Genomic DNA, 20,686 nt, shown 5'->3' with positions numbered 1-20,686 from the left:
GGCCCAGACTTCAAGCCTACTGACAGAACACTTTCCAGAAGGGTTTTAACATGAGGACCGGGAAGGGAGAGTCAGTTAAGCATCTGGAGGCATCAGGCTAGGGAAGGAATACTGCATTGGGGTTGGGGCTCAGCCTGAGCACAAACACTGGTGGTCATCAAAACGTGAACTTACTCAGTACTTGTTGACCACATGCAGAATATCCTCATGGTATTGCAGCTAAAGTGTTTATCCCTGCAAGGTAGGCCCTCCAGGACTTCTGCCTCAGCACTCCTTCAATTTGGTCTGTATTTCTGTCCTAGGGTTGGTAGCTATGTTCAGTTCTCCGAGTCAACCCTGTTATACAAAAGGGCAAAGACATGAAGGCCCAGCTGCAGATCAGGAGTCCCAGACTCTTCTATCTGCCAGAGAAAGAAGAGCTAAGGAGGAAGAGAGAGGAGGCGTGGGCCACATTGGGTGGGCATAGAGAGCAAGGGGCCGGGGGAGTCCAGAGGTAGGAGAGAAGTGGATCATGCTCACGCTGCTTCCTGTGATCTCTGAAGGCAGGATAGGCAGGCACACCTTACACTCTGGGACCTGCCTGGTTCACTGGCACAGCCACTGGTTCACTGGCAAAGTCAGGAGTAAGTAGCACAGAATCAAAGCAGCCTGGAGCAAAGAGAGAATAGTCCAGAAAAGGAGCCTGGGCTCACTCATGCTAAGAGCAGGAGTTTTTACCTTTTCCCTTTATTCTGGGGGCAAAGGAGATTCTCAGCATTCAGGGAATGGAGTGACAAGGTCCAGTCTCTGGGGTAAAGGTTCCTGTCCCTGCCATGGAGGTGCCTCTGTGTCCTGGGGCATGGGTGGGGGGACAGGGCAAAAGAAGGAACAGTCACAGTCTAACTCAGGGGTGTAGGGACCAAATCCAACACAGAGAATGTGTTTGGACACTCTAAGAGCTAGGAATATATTAGTTTGAATTGTTTTGTGTCTTGAGACAAAGTCTCACTATGTAGCTTAGGTTGGCCTTGAACTTCTCCCTCAATTTCCCCAAGTGCTGATTAAAAGGCATGTGCCACCACACATGGCTTAATTTTTTTTTCTATTTTTGAATATATTAATATATTTATTTTTTTAAAGTCACAAACACCTTTTAGTCTTCACAATGATACTCATCATTATCTTAATCTACATTGCTTATGGACTTTATGACCCTTAACAAGAAAACCAATTTTTTTTTTTTGTCATTGTGGGGCTTGAACTCTGGGCCTAGGTGCTGTCCCTCAGCTCTTCAGCTCAAGGTGAGTGCTCTACCACTTGAGCCACACCGCCACTTCTGGCTTTTTCTGTTTATGTGGTGCTGAGGAATCAAACCCAGGGCCTCATGCATGTGAGGCAAGCGCTCTACCACTGAGCCACCTTCCCAGCCCCCAAAACTATTTTTACAAATCGGGTGATATGTGCATTTCTTTCCTTTTGTTCAATATTATCTGTTTCTTCTTTCTTTTTCTTTTTTTTTTTTTTTTGGGTTCAGTCGTGGGGCCTAAACTCTGGGCCTGGGCGCTGTCCCTCAGCTCTTCAGCTCAAGGCTAGCGCTCTACCACTTGAGCCACAGCACCACTTCTGGCTTTTTTCTTTTTGCTTTTGTGGTGCTGAGGAATCGAACCTAGGGCCTCAGGCATGCAAGGCAAGCGCTCTACCACTGAGCCACCTTCCCAGCCCTGTTTCTTCTTTCTTACTCATTCTCTCCCTCCAATCACTGTCCTTGAGTTGGTTAGTTCATTTCCATCAATGTCCAGTACAGCTGATGGGCCCCTCTGCTGTATTTTTTTTAACCTACTTTCCACTGATTCTGTACTCTGTTCCCACCTTCCCTCAGATGTACATATGTATACACCATATATGAGGCAAAGAATACAGAGTTATCTAAAAACAATGGGACAAATTAAAAAGAGGTCCTTTGTTTCCTTATCTTTGGGGTGAAAGGTTGTATTTTAAATGACCATCAAGGTACTTATGTAATATCTTCCAATTGGCTTCTTGAACCATAAAGTCGAAAGAACTTGCCAGGTTAGCAGGGGGTGGGCAGAAAGGTCTAGGTTCAAGAGCATTTTAGGAGGAGGGCTCTCCTGGATATAAACTTCAGAGTTGACTAGAGAGGTGTAAAGAAGCCTGGGTGGATGTCAGATCTTGCCCATGCATAGCTGAACTCCTGGAAACAAAAGCATAGGAAATCAGAGGAAGCGGTTTGGCTTAATCTTGAGTGCTCTTGGGTTATCTTGGGGAACTGTAGGACTTGAGAAGTCACCATGTGAGCATTGTGGCAGAGAGGCTGGGGAAGAGGCAGCAGGCACACACAAATGTGGTACTTGAGGAAGTTTAATAGACCAGTAAGGAGAATGGATGCTCCAGAGTTGGAGAACACAGCACAGAGGTGAGATGAAGGATGGTGCACACACATTGAACGGCTGATTCATGCTGCGGGTAGGGGATGCGTTTTGCAAAATGCAAATAGAGGCCTGGGAAAGTCCAGATAGTCACCAAAGGCTCAGGGCTCCAAGGTTTCCAGATTGGCTTCTTGATTGCTAGCAGTCTGTTGGCTTTCCTCTCTCCATAGCTCATGCCTCTTACATGGGAAAATGAGCATCCTTCCAACTCTATTGCTTGTATCCGCAGCTCTAGTTTCTAGAAGAGTCAGAGCTCATCTTTGATAAACAGATGGATGTTGGGCACATAATATGGACCAGTCAGTAGGACCTGAATCTCAAGTCCTCCCTTTCTAGCTTGTTATGGTTCCTTAGTCAAGTTATTTACCTTCTTTAGGCCTTTGTATAGTCAGGGTTTAAACTTAGCCCCCTCAGGGTTATAAAGAATATATAACAGAAGGTGTCTCACTTCTTACACGAACCCCAGTCTGAATTTGCCTGCCATCAGGAGTTATAATTAGGATGGAGGGATAGGGATCTTTCCGGCCAGGGGTAAAAATCCTCTGGGGTTTTTTCTTTTGTTTATTTTGTTCTGTGTGTGTATGCACATGTGTGGCTGTGCACATGCACACGTGCCTGCCAATACTGGGGTTAGAACTCTGGGCCACATGCTCTTGCTTGGTTTTTTCACTCAAGATTGGCACTTTACTACTGGAGCCGCACCTCCCCTTGCTGATTTTTGCTGGTTCATTGAAGAGTTCTTTGGACTTTTCTGCTGGGGCTAGCTTTAAACCTCCAACCTCAGATCTCAGCTTCCTGAGTAGCTAGGATTACAGGTGTGAGCCACCAGTATTCAACCCTTTGGGTTTTTGTTTGTTTGTTTTTACAATACATAGAACTTTATTTCAGTCTTAATTTTAACAAACGGGAGAAGGGATTAAACAATTGTGAGACAATCAGAAAAATTGGAGAAATGGCTGGACATTTAATGTTATTAATAAAGTAATGGAGATGGGAAGGGGAAACAAAGGAGGAGGCTACAATGCTTGATAAGAAATGTACTCATTATCTTGCCCATGTAATTGTAACCCCTCTGTACAGTAGTTTCACAATAAAAAAAAAAAAAAAAAAGAAAGTAATGGGCTGGGAAGGTGGCTCAGTGGTAGAGCGCTTGCCTTGCATGCATGAGACCCTGGGTTCGATTCCTCAGCACCACATAAGCAGAAAATAAAAAAGCCGGAAGTGGTGCTATGGCTCCAATGGTAGCGCGCTAGCCTTGAGCTGAGGAGCTGAGGGACAGCCCCCAGGCCCAGAGTTCAGGCCCCACGACCGGCCCCCCCCACTCAAAAAAAATAAATAATGACTTCTGAAGTCAGGCGCCGGTGATCCTAGCTACTCAGGAGGCTGAGATCTGAGGATCGTGGTTCAAAGCCAGCCCAGGCAGGAATGTCCGTGAAACTCTTATCTCCAATAAGCCACCAGAAAACCGAAAGTGGTGCTGTAGCTCAAGTGGTAGAACGCTAGCCCAGGCCCTGAGTTCAAGCCCCTCAACCAATAGAAAAGAAAGTAAAAAAATGGAATTGTGACTGTATGTATTTTAAATGACCACATACTTTGGGAATACATGCTGAAATATTTGTGGATAAAATGACATGACATCTGCATAGGGTTTTTTCCTAATAATTTTTTCATGTTTTCAAAATTTTATTTTTGATGTTAAAGTATACAGTAATACTTTGGTTATTAAATCATTATTATTTGTGAATTGTCACATACTTTTTATAAATAATAATTCATGACTTTGGATTTTTTTCCTTTGTTCAAAATATTCCTTAATTCACAATGAAAAGAAGTCAGGAAAACTTTATAGTGTCTATTCTACTTTTTACACTTTTCTCAGCGTAAGATTTAGTTCTTTTTTTTTTTCTCAGTCATGCGCCTAAACTCTGGGCCTGGGTGCTATCCCTCAGCTCTTCAGCTCAAGGCTAGCGCTCTACCACTTGAGCCACAGTGCCACTTCTGGCTTTTTGTGCTTATGTAGTGCTGAGGAATTGAACCCAGGGTCTCATGCATGAAGGCAAGCACTCTACCACTGAGCCACCTTCCCAGCCCTAGTTTTCTTAAAGTAGGAGCTACCTGCACAGACTTTTGGTTTGCCCAAGGCAAGAATATTAACTGAGGTTTTATTATTTCTTTTTTTCTCTTTTTTTGAGGGGGAGGGGAGGCGGTCGTGGATCTTGAACTTGTGGGCCTGGGTGCTGTCCTTGAGCTCTTCAGTTCAAGGTGAGCACTCTACCACTTGAGCCACAGTGCCACAGAAGTGATAGATTGTGGTTAATTGGAGATAAGAATCTCATGGACTTTCCTGCCCAGGGTGGCTTTGAACCTCCATCTCAGATCTCAGCCTCCTGAGTAGCTAGGATTACAGGCATGAGCCACCAGTGCCTGGCATTATTTCTTATTACACTGATTTTTTTTGAGATAATATCTTGCTATGTATCCCAGGCAGGCCTCAGATTCAGTGTTCTAGCCTTAGCCTCTTAAGTACTGGAATTAGAGTTGTACCTTACCACAACCAGTGGGATGATGGGTATGCACTACCAAGTCCAGCTTTTATTGATTGAGATGGGGTTTTGCTCACTTTTCTCCTCATTTGGTCTGGATCTCTACGTCTGCCTCCTGAGTAGCTGGGGTTATTGGCATAAGCCAACACTCCTGGCTTATTTTATAGGTAAAATATTAATTAATAAATGGGAGACAATCTCCCTTCCATCCTTGCTCTCCAGCATCCTGTCTCCATTTGACAGATTTACAGGGATCCTTGTACCACCACACAACTTTCTAATTGACTTTTTTTGTTAATTAGATAAACCAAAAGGCAACTAAGCCAGTCTAACTGGGTGCCACTGGTTCACCCTTGTAATCCTAGCCACTCAGGAGACAGATCTGAAGATCACAGCTCAGAGCCAGCCAGGGCACACAAATCAGTGAGCATTTTATTTCCAGTGAACCAGAAATAGCCAGAAGTAATGGCTCCAGGGGTAGAACCTCAGCTGAGAGAGTATAATGCGTAGAGTACATGCCTCAGCTCCCTTACACATTCACACACAATGGCTAAGATGGCAAAGTTTATTTTCAGAAAATTTTACTAGAAAAAAAAATATTCCTAAAGGCTGGAGATGTGGTGTAAGTAGCAGAACACTTGGCTAGCTGAACAAAGCTCTGAATTTAAAACCCAGTTCTACAAAATACAAGAAATAAAAATAGAGCTAGAAATGGGGCTTAGTGGTAGAGTGCTTGCCTAGCATTCATGAAGCCCTGGGTTTGATACCTCAGTAGCACATACACAGAAAAAAGCTGCAAGTGGTGCTGTGGCTCAAGTGGTAGAGTGCTAACCTTGAGCAAAAGAAGCTCAGGGACAGTGCCCATACCCTGAGTTCAAGCCCCAGAACTGGCAAAACAAACAAACAAATAACTAAAAATAAAACCCAAGGTCAAAGATGTCAACTACAGCTCTGGAAAGTTGACTTCACAAAGGTAAATATTTGTCTGTTGCTCAAGGCTGGACCACCAGCACCTGGCTCATAGTAGGTGCTCCATGCATTGAGAATAATTTGGGCTCTAGTTTACATCCTTTGGCCGCTAAATCTTTACTTTTCAAACTGGGCCAAAAGTCCCCTCCCCCAGGAAGTCCTCCATGACCGACAGATTCCTGGCAGCTCCCATGTACTGCTTCCAAGTAAGACTATGCACCAGGGAGTTGGCCTGCTTTGATTATATGAATGCACTCAGTGACAGAGTATTGAGCTATGTGAAGCATGTGTGAGGGCCTCAATTCAATCCCCCAAAACACCCCCCCCATAAAACAACAGCAACAACAACTTGGTATTGTGTGGAAGGAACTGGGGAGCTGATATTCTCTGGGAATGATGCTTATTGACATCTGATTAGGGCTGGCCCCACAACTACTGATACAAAGTAGGATTCGTTTATAGCAGAATAATAGAACTCCACAGTATTCCTGGTCCTAGGCCTGTTGTTCCTGCAGGATAGCCAAGGGTCTCCTCTTCCTCTCTTCCCAATTCAGCAGAGGGTAGCGGAGGAAAAGGAAACTGCTGGATGTGTTTAGGAACACTGGATACTAAACTGAGATACTGGGCAGTGGCTGGAGCACTGGGTGTATAAGTTGGTGAGGGGATCAAAATCAGGAGGGCAAAGGGCAACTTTCAGGAGCCTGATGCCAGGCTGGGCTCTGCCTGGAAGCGATGAGGAAGGATGGAAGTGCTTTTATATGAAGAAGGACTGGACTGAACTTACTGGAAACACGAGGCAAAGGTTGGACAGAAAGGGCTGGGTAGAAAAGGCTCTCTTGTTCTCTGGGATCCTCAATCCAATCTGGTTGCCTTTATTTTCTTTAATTCATTTTTGTTGCCAGTTCTGGGGCTTGAACTCAGGGCCTGGGTTCCTGAGCTTTTTTTTTTTTGTTCGTTTGTTTTGCTCAAGGCTAGTACTCTACCACTGGAGCCACAGCTCTACTTCTGGTTTTCTTTTGGGGTGCTGAATTGGAAATAAGAATCTCAGGGACTTTCCTGTCCCAGCTGGCTTTGAACCATGATCCTCAGATCTCAGTCTCCATAGTAGCTGGGGAGCCACCAGTGTCTGGCTTGGTTGCATATTTGAGAGACTGGTTGTTGCTGAATTGGGAAAAGAAGATGGAGTGGCTTGGTCAGGCAGCCTGGGGAATGGCTTTGGACTTAGGCCCACCTGCTCTCAGCCATGCTCCCGTGTGCCGTGGTGGAAGGCATGGGAGTTAATGTCTTCCTCTTGGGGAAGATGACCACTACCTCCTCATGGTCCTCAGGGTCCTGACTATGCTGCTTCCTACTGCAGCCCAGACCTGCGTCGTCATCTTCATAGTCCTCCTGTTCTCGAGGTTCTGGTTCATCTCTGTCTTGTATGGCATCTGGTGGTACCTGGACTGGGACACGCCACGACAAGGGGGCAGGCGCTTCAACAGCATCCGGAACTGGAAAATATGGAACCACATGAAGAACTATTTTCCGGTTTTGGTGAGTACTGGAGCTGGTGTGGTGTGGTCAGGGCCCCACAGCCCCTCATCACTGTCCACAGAAGCAGGATGCTAGCTGGGAGGTCGAGCCTGGGTGCTCAGGGGAGGGTCCCGTGTCTCTCTGTGGCTTTCTATCCCCAAGAACCTGGGGTCACTGAGAGTCTAGAGAAGCTCTAAAGGGCAGGTAGTGTGTGTGTGTGTGTGTGTGTGTGTGTGTGTGCACGCGCGCGCCTGTGTGTCAGGACCTAGTCATTATCTCTTAGCTAGCACTCTACCATTTGAGCCACAGCTCCATTTCTGGCTTTTTGGTAGTTCGTTGGAGATAAGAGTTTCATGGACTTTACTGCTTTGGCTGGTTTTGAACTGAGACCCTCAGATCTTAGCCTCCTGCATGGCTAGGATTACAGGCATAAGCCACTGGTACCTGCCATAACACACAAGAACAGTGCTGTTAGAGACTAGATTTAGGGTTAGGGTGACAAATGACAGCTTCTATGAGCCAATCTGGCTGTAGGTTATACTCATCAATGAGAGTGGGGCCTGAGAAGAACTAGGGCATGACCAAAGTCACACAGCAAGTTCTCTTGTAAATTGTAATGTTTCAGCAATCGATGCAAGGCTAGGGCGGGGGGGGGGGGGGATAGGGAGTCCTGAGGTTTCCTATCTTCAGGTTTTATTCTGTCCTTATTGCTGGTAAACTGTGTGTCCTTGGGCAAGGCCTTGTCCTATTCTGAACCTCAGTCTCCCCATGGATTTGTGAGCACACCAATATCTTCTACTTTGCACTCAAATCTCTGGCTCTCTGGTTCACAGTACCACATAGTCATGGTAGACTCTGCCCTGGACTTGAAGGATGGTCCTGGGGCTCCTTCCACTGATCCAGACAGACCAAACCCTGGATGGTTTGTTTGGCCAGCTGGGCAAGGATGGGAAGGCAGTGGGAGCATGGGTGAGCCAGGCAGGGTCAGTTGATCCTCTTCTGCAAGCAGTAAAGAAGAAAGCTGTGGAGCCAGACAGCCCAGATTTCAGTCTCCAATCTACCATACATCAGCTGTGTGACCTTGGGTGAGTTACACCGTTTCTCTGAGCCTCCCTTTGGTTGTATACAAAATAGAGATGATAACTATATCCCAACCTGGGTACTGCAGATAACTAAGCAGGCAGAACTGGTACAGTTATTCTTTCACCAGGAGACCTGGGTGTGGCTGTGGGTTTGAGGGGACTCAGTACTTGGAGCTCTGCTGCCTTGACTTTCACACCTGCCTGGCTTCTCGCTCTGCTTCTAGCAGCCCCACCTCTTCCTGCCCTCCACGAATTAGATCCCCAGATGGCCACAGGGGAGGACATGAGGTTAAACTTGCCTGAGGACTCACAATCAAAGCCAAGAATCCTGCCATGTTCCATTGTTAGAGCTCTGGGGCCCCAGGGACTGGGTAGGGCTGGGTGATAAGCAGCCTGCAAGAGCCCTTAGCACCTGAGATCAGGGCCTCCGGGCAAAGGGCTGATAAGGACTGCAGCGGAGGGCACTAAGTGAACTGGCAGAGATTTTCAGAGGTGTGGAAGGGCTGAGCACATGGCTGGCTGGGGGGGGGGGGGGGATCTACGGTGGGCAGCAGTCTTCTCCACCCCTCAGATGTACTTCCCTGCCAGGGCCCCTCCCCAGGTCTAGACAGGCTGGACTTGCCAGGACAAGCAGAGTTCCTCCTGTCCCTCTCCAGCCAGGACTCTGAGCTTTGCTGTTCTGAACTCCCTTCCTCTCGGCACGGCTCTCTCATCCTCCTGTCCTCTGTCTTCAGTGTCTCTGGGAAAGTGTGACCTGGATCCTGGAGAGGTTTTAAGTACTTCCGATTGTAACACACCCTAAGGAAATCTTCAGCAGGTTCTGGCCTCTGGTTGAATGCTCCAAATGCTGGTTCTGCCCTTGCCTCCCACTTATGAGCTGAATTCTAAACTCACTAGAGCTTAGAGCCAGAGAAGTGTTCCACATCACAGCCCTGGCCAAGAGAGACCGCTGTACTCACTCTCAGTGGCCCCGGGGAGGATCTTCTGGGCAGCCCACAGAATCACAAAGGACAACATCCAGAGTACCTCCTGCTGCAGGGCTGGAAAGTGAAAGGAAATTAGGAAAACAGCTCCAACTCTGCCTCCCCAGAGAGGATTCTAGAAGGTGAGTTCTCAGACTGGGCAATGTTGATGAACTTAGGGCCTGGGCACTGTCCTGGAGCTCTTTTGCTCAAAGCTAGCACTCTACTGCTTTGAGCCACATTTCCACTTCCTGTTTTCTGGTGGTTAATTGAAGATAAGAGTCTTATGGAGACTTTTCTGCCAGGGCTGACTTTGAACAGTGATCCTCAGATCTCAGGGTCCTGAGCAAGGAGGCATGAACCACAGGTGCCCATTTTAATTTTATTTTACACCATTTTTATTTTATTTTACTGTAAAAATGCTGTGCAGAAGGGTTACAGTTACATGAGTAAGGTAATGAGTACATTTCCTGTCAAACATTGTTAGTCACTCCTTTGTTTTTCCCCTATCTCCTTCCCTCCTCACTGATTTTGATTCTGTATACACCATTTTTGAAGTTTCCTTTCACACCCAGAGTTGCTGTCCTTCCTCATGTATGCAGTACCATGAAATGGCCAGCAGAGGGAAATGTATAATTTCCTATGCCTGCCCCAGACCAGGTGCTTGCAAAAGCTAGGCAGTAGCCTTCAGATTCCTCTCCCATAGGCCTCCTAGGATACACTCCTACTTTTTGGCCCACCTTACCAGTGCAAGCTCTACAGGAACCTTAGGCTAAGCAGAAGGTAGGAAGTCCCAGCTTCTGTACTCAGCTTTCAAGTGCCGGTGGTAGTTCAAATTACTGTGATTTTTCTCTTTCTTTTTGCATGGGTCTTAGGGCTTGAACTCAAGGCTTTAAGCACTCATTTCTCAACTGGCATTCTATCACTAGAGCTGTACCTCCATTTTCAGCTCTTTGGTGGTTAGTTGGAGATAAGACTCTTGTATTTGCCTGTCTGGGCTGGCTTCAAACCGCCACCCTTCGATCTCAGTTCCCTGAGTAGCTAGGGTTACAAGCATTAGCCACCAGCGCCACATGGTCACAGTGACACTTGGCTATCACTGTGATTTTTATGAATTATCTCCTGGTGATGAAATTTCAAGCAAAATTAGGACATTTTATCTAGGCCTTGGAGCTTTGTAAGTTCATTCTGTCAGCCTCTAAAAGGAAAAGCTAATGAGAGAGAGTCTATTTGCATGGTGGGGAGAGCTGTTCTACCTCACGCCAAAGACCAGCCCAGGTGCTGGGTGTTCCCCCAGGAAGATTTCATCAGCCAGAGCAAACATGGTCTCTACAGGTCAAGGTCTAGGGAGGGACCAGGTTCTGTGTCCAGGCTCTAGTGCCAGGAAAAATCACCGTGCTGACGGTCACAGCCAGCTTGGGACAACCCATCCCTCCCCAATCCCTCCCTGCCCTCTGCAGCTTGGAAGTTCTGCAGGAGGCCTCTCAGCTCATGCATTGGTATTGGTATTTAGGACTGGATAATCCTTTGTTACAGGACTGTCCCATCCCCAGCATCTACCCACCTAGCACCAGCACCACCCTCCTCTAGCTAGGAGGAGATAATCTGCAGATAATACCAAGTGTTTGGGTTTGGAGGCTAGTCAATGAGCAAAAGCGTCTGGTACTAAGTTTGAGTCCTGGTCTCGGACAGAAAGGAAGGAAGGAAGGAAGGAAAGAAGGACCAAGCATTTCCATCAAGGGGGGCAGGAGGTACCAAGCTCACTATAATCACTACAGTTGACAACCAGGACCCCTGAGCCCCAGGCTCCTGACTCCTCCCTCTCCCCCTCTAGCCCAGTCCTGACTATAGACAGACCTCTCCCTTTTTGTGCTTCATTTCTTCCAACACCCCTGCCACCCATCCTGCATTGAATACCTTCTTAGATTTAAACCTTTTGTTCCTCTATATCCTTTACCTGCCTCCCTTCCTCCTTTATCCACCTTGGCTTTCCAGGCCTGAGCTCTAGAGTATATCCTACCCCACTGATCTCTGACACCTTTCAAATAGAGGCTTTAAACTAGGTGCTGGTAGCTCGTGCCTGTAATCCTAGCTACTCAGGAGGCTGAGATCTGAGGATTGTGGTTCAAAGCTGGCCCGAGCAGGAAAGTCCATGATACTCTTCTTTCTAATTAACCACCAGAAAACTGGAAGTGGTACTGTGGCTCAAAGTGGTAGAATGATAGCCTTGAGAGGAAAAAGCTCAGGGACAGCTCCCCGGCCATGAGTTCAAGTCCCACAACTGACCATCCCCTCAAAAAAAAAGGGGGTCTCTTGTGGGGTGGCAGAAACAATTACACCTGCAGAGCCTAGCTGTCTGGGCTCAGACTTTGACTCTGCCTTTTGGAACAAGTTAATGTTCCTGTGACTCAGTTTACTTATCTCTAAACAGGGATCATTGGTACCAATAAATAGCAGTGTGAGCTGGTGTTGGCATGGCATTGGCACAGTCTAGGTGCTGGGAAAGTTCACTTTCTCTAGTGTCTAGGCCCCACACAGGCTGCATCTCATCAAGTTCCACACATGTGTGGACCACATGGTGAAACACACAGTATTTTATGTATGACTAAAAAAAAAATTATTCCAACTAGAATAGCAAGCTGCATCTTGGTGTCAAGATGCTTAGGATGTGAATAGAAAGGTAGTATTGAGGTTATGTGCCCATAGACATCACTGGGTATCTATCAAATGACCCCAGGGTAGTGATAGGGTGGGAACTTCATTGAGAAGATGGGGAAGCCAAAGCCTGACGCAGGGCCATGAAAGAGTTACTGCCGAGGTCAGGGAGAATATCCAGCTTTTCCATCCATTCATTCATTGGCTGTGATGCGAAAAGACAGGGAGGGGGCCCAATCCCTGTGTACAAACATGCATGCATGGGCTGGGAAGGTGGCTCAGTGGTAGAGTGCTTGCCTTGCATGCATGAGACCCTGGGTTCGATTCTGTAGCACCACATAAGTAGAAAAAGCTGGAAGTGGTGTGGAGAGTGCTAGCCTTGAGCTGAAGAGCTGAGGGACAGTGCCCAGGCCCAGAGTTCAGGCCCCACAACTGACCACCCCCCAAAAAACACGCATGCATGTATGAACATGAGCACATGTGCGTGCACACACATGTACACAGCCAACAGCCTGAACTTACTGAAACCCAGCACCAGACATTCAATCAACCCCTGCCTCCTGGGAATTATTTTTAAAAAATTTATTGTTACTACTGACTAGTTGTATAAAGGGATTATGATTTCATAAGTCAGATGATGAGTATAATGCTTCTAGACAATGTCACCCTTTCCTTCATTCCCCCCATATTCCTCCTCCTGTCTCTACCTGCAAGTTACGTCGTTCATGTTTACATAGTGTACATTGGATACAGACTGTATTTACTCCCTTCCCTCCCTCCATTCCTGTGCCTCTCCTTGCCCATCCCCCAAACATGTTTTTATTTCCTGGTATTTGTGTGTGTGTGTGTGTGTGTGTGTGTGTGTGTGTGTGTGTGTGTGTGTGTGCATGTGTGTGTGCATGTGTGCATGTGTGCATACCAGCCTGGGTCTTGAACTCAGTCTGACAATGTCCACCTCAAGGCTAGCATCTTATCACTTGAGTCACAGCTCACTTCTGGCTTTAAAGCCCAGGTTGGCTTTGAACCATTATCCTCAAATCTCAACTTCCTGAGTAACAAGAATTATAGGCAGGAGCTACCAGAGCCTGGTCTGGTCTTCATTTATATAAACAGTACTTTAGTTGTTCAGAGGAGTTATACCTTCAGATTTCTCCCCTAACTATATCCTCCTTTAGTCTGTTTGGGAGTAAATGTATTGGGCCCTGTATATGTCATTATGAATATCTCCTCACATAGGAGAGAGAAACAGGCCTTGATAGCTCTCCTCCAGCCATCCTGGAGTCCTAAGAGCAGGCAGCTGATAGAGGAACCATTTTTCCTCAGGAGATGGAGCCTGGTGCCCTGGACTTTGCACATTAGACTAGAAAGTTCTAGAGTCACTTCTGACTACCAGGTGGTGATCTATATCTGGAGTAGAGGCTCCCTGGCTCTAAAGCTCTCTCTGCAGGAGATGGTAGAATTCAGACTCCATCATTGGTGTGGCTTTCAGCAGATCTGTGAGTCCCTCAGCACCTGAGTGTCCTAGCCTATGCACACCTGGCCTCTAGGGCCATGAGGAGAATTAACAAACCAGCAGCATCAGTGCTTAGTGGATCCTGAAGGAGCCGCTGGGATGTGGGCTCTGGAGCAATTGGGTCACCTCAATGATGAGAGAGAGCACAGGCACTTGTGGGACACAGGACTGGCCGGACATGGCAGAGCCCTGTGGGGTATTGGTGTCTTTGGCCCAGGCATTGACGAGGGCCTTGGGTTGAAAGTGGTGCCCTCTGGAAGGATGGGGCGCAAGGCCTTGTTAGCATGGTGGAATGGCTTCATCATGGTAGCAATGGAGAAAGGACTGCAGAGAGAAATTGGCTTCACACAATGACCCATCTCCCCAGATTACTTCAGTGAAAATTCACTTAGACACACTGGGCATCAAACCTGGGGTCTTGTGCATGCAAGGCGATTGTGCTTGGAGACATGGAAGGTGTACTAGGTATGTTATATGAAAGGGAAAATGTTCAATTTCTATTTATGTTTACTGGTCAATATCCTTTCAACTCACCTTGGGTCATGTTGACTGACAGGTCAAAGTTTCCCATTCAGGTTTATAGCGGTTAACCCATTCTCTCTTTTTTTAAATTTAACTTATTTTATTTTTTATTGTTATTATTAAGAAGTTGTTCGAAGGGGTTATAATTCCATGTCAGGTAATGAGTACCATATTTCTTCAATAATGTCAACCCTTTCGTTGCTTTTCCCATTTTCTACCTCCCATCCCCACCCACAAATCGCATAGTTCATTTTTTTTTTTTTTTTTGGTGGTTGTGGGGCTTGAACTCTGGGCCTGGGCACTGTCCCTCAGCTCTTCAGCTCAAAGCTAGCACTCTACCACTTGAGCCACAGCGTCACTTCCGGTTTTCTGGTGGGTTTTCTTGGAGATAAGAGTCTCATGGACTTTTCCTGCCCGGAATGGCTTTGAACTGCGATCCTCAGATCTCAGCCTCCTGAGTAGCTAAGATTACAGGCATGAGCCTCTGGTGCCCGGCTTCATTTTTTATGTAGTATATATAGAATACAATGACTACATTTGCTCACCCTTCCTCCCTCCATTTCTGTGCCCCCTATTTTGCTGCTCCCCCTACCCCCACCAAAATCCCTTGTTCCTACCTAGAATTTATTTTATTTTTTTGTCAGTCATGGGGCTTGAACTCTGGGCTTGGGTGCTGTCCTTGCACTCTTCAGCTCAAGGTGAGTGCTCTACTGCTTGAGCCACAGGGCCACTTCCAGTTTTCTAGTGGTTTATTGGAGATGAGTCTCATGGAGTTTCCTGCCCCGGATGGCTTTGAACTATGATCCTCAGATCTCAGCCTCCTGAGTAGCTAGGATTATAGGCGTGAGCCACTGGCACCCGGCTTAGAATTTTTTTTAATAAATTTTTTATTGTGAAAATACTGTACAGAGGGGTTACAATTACATGGGCAAGATAATGAGTACATTTCTTATCAAGCATTGTTGCCTCTTCCTTTATTTTTCGCCTCCTACCCCTGCCCTCCCATCCGAACTACACTCCCCCCTACCCCCCAAAGTTGTAAAGTTCGTTTTTCGACAAATTTGTTTTTTCCCTTCCCCTCCACAAATTATACCAACATCAACTGTACCGTGGGGAGGGACATACAAAGCAACAAAAAAAATCACCTTATAAATATGTTAGGAACAATAGCAACAATAGTCCTTATCTTGGGATTCATTTTGCCTAACATCATCTTACCTGACCTTATCTGCTTGTCTCAGACATATACTAATTATTGCAAATAAGGGAAACCATGGGACCTATGTTTCTTTGGGCCTAGCTTACTTCACTTAATTTTTTCCAAGTCTTTCCATTTCCTAACAAATGGGGCAATGTCATTCTTTCTGATGGAGGCATAGAATTCCATTGTGTATATATGTACCACATTTTCTTGATCCATTCATCTACTGAGGGGCATCTGGGTTGGTTCCATATCTTAGCTATCCCACCTAGAACTTGTCAAGATAAATAGTACTTTAGATGTTCAAGGGAATTACTCAAAAGAGTTACAACTTTAGGTTCTTCACCTGTGTATCCTCCTTTAGTCTGTGTGTGTCAATGTATAGAGCCCTGTATAAGTTGTTGTGTAACAGTTGTATTTTAGATCTAGCTTCCACATATGAGGAAAACATGTGCTATTTGTCTCTCTGAGCTTGGCTTGCCTTACTTAACATGATTTGTTCTAGGTTCATCATTTTGCTGCAAATGACACAATATGATTCTTTCTAATGGATGAGTAAAATTCCATTGTCTATATGTACCACATCTTCTTGATCCACTCATCTATTGCTGGGCATCTGGGCTGTTTCCATACCTTGGCTATTGTGAATAGTGCAGCAATGAACATGGATATGCAACTGTCTTCTCTGGGTAGATGCCCAGGAGTGGTGTGGCTGGGTCATAGGGCGGTTTTATGCTCCCCAGTACTCTCTGTCTAGTCAGCTTGGCTTAACATCAGTAGCATGCTTTCCAGCTGCAAAGACAAGTATTATATTTATGTTGCCAACATGTGCCAAGAATCCAAAACAAAGAAAATGGGGGGGTCGCTGGGAAGATGGCTTAGTGGTAGAGTGCTTGCCTTGCATGCATGAGACCCTGAGTTCCATTCCTCAGTACCACATAAGCAGAAAAAGCTGGAAGTAGCATGTAGAGCACTAGCCTTGAGCTGAAGAGCTGAAGGACAGTGTCCAGGCCCAGAGTTCAGGCCCCACAACTGACAAAAGAAAGAAAGAAAGAAAGAAAGAAAGAAAGAAAGAAAGAAAGAAAGAAAGAAAGAAAGAAAGAAAGAAAGAAAGAAAGAAAGAAAGAAAGAAAGAAAGAAAGAAAGAAAGAAAGAAAATAGTGATGTATCATGATGATACTTAATGTCACTGTGTCATTCTCCCTGTGGAAGACAGTCCTGTGAAAATGAACACTTGGATCATTAAGTTGTGAATTTAAACCTTTGACGGGACATCACCCAGAGCAAGGAAAGCTATTTGTTTTTATTTGTGTGCATTCTAGGAGTGTATTGGCTGTTGGTTCAGCCCAGGAAATGGACACACTTTTATTCTTTTACTAGTCACATATTTTTAATATGTATAGTAATCTCTGTGTGTGTGTGTGTGTGTGTGTGTGTGTGTGTGTGTGTGTGTGTGTGTGTGTGTGTGTGTGTGTGTGTGTGTGTGTGTGTGTGTGTATGCATGCACGCCAGTACTGAAATTTGAATGTAGAGCCTGGATAATATCCTAATATCCTTTAGCTTTTTTTGCTCAAAGCTGGCACACTACATTTGAACCCCAGACCCACTTCTGGCTTTTTTGCTGGTTAATTGGAGATAAGAGTCTTATGGATTTCTCTACCTGGACTGGCTTTGAACTGGGATCCTCAGATCCTAGCCTCTTGAATAGCTAAGATTATATATGTGAATGAGCCACTGGTGTCTAGCTACAATGTTATTTTTATTGTTGTACTCTTTTTTTTCTCTCATGGATGGCGAGGATTGAACTTTATCTTTGTGAGCACGTTTGCTCAAGGCTAGTGCTTCACTACTTTGGGCCACAGCACCACTTCTCATTTCTTTTTTTCTGGTAGTTAATTGGAGATAAAAAATGTCACAGACCTTCCTGCCTGGACTGGCTTTGAACTGCAATCCTCAAATCTCAGACTCCTAAGTAGCTAAGATTACAGGCATGAGCCACCGGTACCCAGCTTTGTTGTATTCTTTTTGAAATATCTTCCAGTTAGAATATTAATCAGTTTGGGCTTTAAAATACAAGGCACTTGGCTGAGAGGAGGGGAGAAGGATAGAAAATAAAACATCTGCACAAAGACTGAACACAAGTGCTCATGGGCACAGTATTCATAATAACCAAAAAAGTAGAAGCAACTCATGTCCATCAGCTGGTGAGTGGACAGACAAAATGTGGGATATGCATTCAATGAAATATTACTCAGTCATCAAATATAATGAAGTACTGATTCATGCTACAGCATGGATAGACCTTGAAAACAGTCTGCTAAGTACATAGCCAGTGTCAAGCCACTCATGTATGTTTGTGCTAAAGAGATATTCAGACAGGCAGGCTCATAGAGACAGAGTGCATTAGTGGTTGCCCAGGTCTGAGGGAGGAAAACTTATTCATAATAGATATGGGTGTCTTTTAAAAAAGATATTTGTTATTGGCTGGGAAGGTGGCTCAGTGGTAGAGTGCTTGCCTTGCATGCATGATGTCTTGGGTTCGATTCCTTAGCACCACATAAGCAGAAAAAGCCAGAAGTGGCACTCTGGCTCAAGTGGTAGAGTGCTAGCCTTGAGCTGAAGAACTGAGGTTCAGCACCCAGGCCCAGAGTTCAGGCCACATGACCGAAAAAACAAAAAAAAAATGTTATTATTATAAAGATGATGTACAGAGGGGTTACAGTTACATAAGTCAGGTAATGAATATATTTTATTTCTTTTACTTGCTTCTTTTTGGTTGTTGTTGGTCATGGGGCTTGAACTCAGGTCCTGGATGCTATTCCTGAGGTTTTGCATTCAAGGCTAATACTCTACTACTTTGAGCCATAGCACCACTTGCATGAATGCATTTCTTTTTGGACAATGTCACCCCATTCCCTTGCTTTCTCCCAGTTTTTCCCTTCTTTCCCCACCCTACAAGGTGTATAGTTTATTTCCAACATAGTGTGTAGTGAGTAGCACTGATGCATTTGTTCACCCTTTGTTCCTCCATTTCTGTATAGGTATGGGTTTCTTTATGGAGAGATGAAAATGCCCTGAACTTAATGGTAACGGTTGCGTAATGTTTACAAAATGTACTGAATTGTCTACTTTAAAAGGGGAAATTTTATGGTATATAAATGAAACCAGTAATTTTTAAAAAATGCAAGCTCCAGAGCCTAGCAACTTGGCTGTGCCTAGCTCTGCCTAGTTCCACAACTGACCTCTGGGTGGGAGGCCAATCAGAGTTTCCCTAGATAACTACATCTTTTTTATTATTATTCTTTGTGTGTGTATGTGTGCGTGTGTTACAATTACATGGGCAAGGTAATGAGTACATTTCTTATCAAGCATTGTTGCCTCCTCCTTTGTTCCCCCTTCCCATCCCTTCCCATCTTCCACCCTTCCCCCTCACCATCACCCCCGCCAAAGTTGTAAAGTTCGTTTTTTGACATAACGTCTTGTGCATCTCATTGTTGCAATGGGTCCACCTGTATCCCCATTTAAATGATGTTTTTTTCCCTTCCCCTCCCCAAATTATACCAACATCAAATACAGTGAAAACAGGGGATATATCGTGGGGGAGGGACATATAAAGCAACAAAGAAATCGCCTTATAAATGTGTTAGAAACAATTGCAAGAAAGAAAAAAACATTTGAATCCTTATCTTGGGGTTCATTTTGCCTAACATCAACTTATCTGACCGTTTCTGCTTGTCTCAGACATACACTAGTGATTGCAAATAAGGGAAACCATGGGACCTATGTTTCTTTGGGCCTGGCTTACTTCACTCCTTCCCTCCCTGTTTTGCTTCTTCCCTCCCTCCCTCCCTTCCTCCCTTCTTCCTTACTGCCTTCTTTCTCTCTTTCTCTTTCTTTTCTTCTTTCCTCCCTTTCCCTCTCCCTCCCCCTCTCCCTTTCCTTCTTTCTTCCTTCCTTCCTTCCTTCCTTCCTTCCTTCCTTCCTTCCTTCCTTCCTTCCTTCCTTCCTTCCTTCCTTCCTTTCCTTTTCAGTTCTGGGGCTTAAATTCAGAACTTGGGTACTATTCCTTAGCTTTTTCTCTCAAGGCTGATGCTCTACCACTTGAGCCATGAATCCACTCCAGATTTTTGGTAGTTAAATGGAGATAAGAGTCTCATAGACTTTCCTACCTTGGCTGGCTTCAAACCATAGTCTTCAGAACTTAGCCTCCGGAGTAGCTAGGATTACAGGTGTGAGCCAACAGCCCCTAGCTGATACCATCTTACTTAGCTATTACTGCCCTCCCCCCACCTCACAGCAGAACAGAGGGAACAACTTGGGAGCCCACAGCTATCCTCTTCCTTTACCTCCCAGAAAGCTTTCCCGTGGAAAGAGGGCATGGAGAGCACAGAGGCCTGGCAGAGGTCTGTGGTAGTCTCCTGACTCCTGGTTCAGGGGTCCTTCTGCTTAGCAGAACTAGGTGACATTTCAGGACAGAACTGAGGAGATCTTCCTTCTAAGGTGGCCACCTCAGCTTCTCTTGCTGGATTCCTTCCTTTTCTCCTTTCTACTCTCTCAGATCATTTTCTCTGTCCCAGGCCTACACTAGAGACACAGATATATGGGACATGAGGCCTCTATCTTCACTGTGATGTGAAGTATGTCAGACTTCGGCCTGGGGGACAGGTGAAAGGCCCCAGTAGAATATATTAATAAAGACCATGTTTGACAAGGCACAGAGTGGCTCTCAGTGGATCTATGATGATCCCACAATGCACACACTTGGACATGTATATATAAATAGTCACACAAATATTGGACCACTTGTCTAGACATAGGCCCCAAGATGTTTCTCTATACACAATTTTTTTTCCTGATTACCAAGGTGTGAACTCAGGGGCTCACTCACACTCAGCTGGCATTCTACTACTTGATTAATATTGGTTATTTACAGATGGAATCTCTCAGACTTTCTTGCCCAGAATGGTTTTGAAACACAATCCTCCAGATCTTAGCCTCCTGAGTAGCCAGGATTCCAGACATGAGCTGCTGGCCCCTGGCTTAAACTTCTTTATTAAGGGCCCATTCAGTTATTCATCTGGTTATTGAAAGTAGTAGTACATTCTTGTTCAAATTTCAGACAAGAAGGTGTTCTTTTCTTGTAATGTTGGGGGAATTAACTCAGGGCCTTGCACCTGTGAAGCAAGCACTGTACCATCAAGCCATAGTCCAGAATCTTGAAAAAGAGGCCAAAGAGCAGCTATGAAAAGTTCCAATCCACCTAGTTCCCACTCATCTCTCTAGTTCCCATACTTTGTA

The 20,686-nt window shown here is 45.4% G+C and overlaps 1 protein-coding gene across 1 annotated transcript in view; it reads left to right on the top strand.

Annotated features, from left to right (window-relative positions):
* Mogat2 (monoacylglycerol O-acyltransferase 2) overlaps nucleotides 1–20,686 on the top strand; it is a 28,318-nt gene that overhangs the window by 797 nt on the left and 6,835 nt on the right. Inside the window, exon 2 of the mRNA XM_042689132.1 lies at nucleotides 7,296–7,474. Coding sequence (XP_042545066.1) covers nucleotides 7,296–7,474 — 179 coding nt within the window. The remainder of the gene's footprint in view (nucleotides 1–7,295; nucleotides 7,475–20,686) is intronic.

This window comes from Dipodomys spectabilis, unplaced genomic scaffold (assembly GCF_019054845.1).
Source record: "Dipodomys spectabilis isolate Male_0828 unplaced genomic scaffold, ASM1905484v1 ptg000003l, whole genome shotgun sequence".
Taxonomy (NCBI): Eukaryota; Metazoa; Chordata; class Mammalia; order Rodentia; family Heteromyidae; genus Dipodomys; species Dipodomys spectabilis.
Note: the sequence above shows the minus strand (reverse complement) of the source record. Positions and strands in the feature narration are given on the sequence as shown.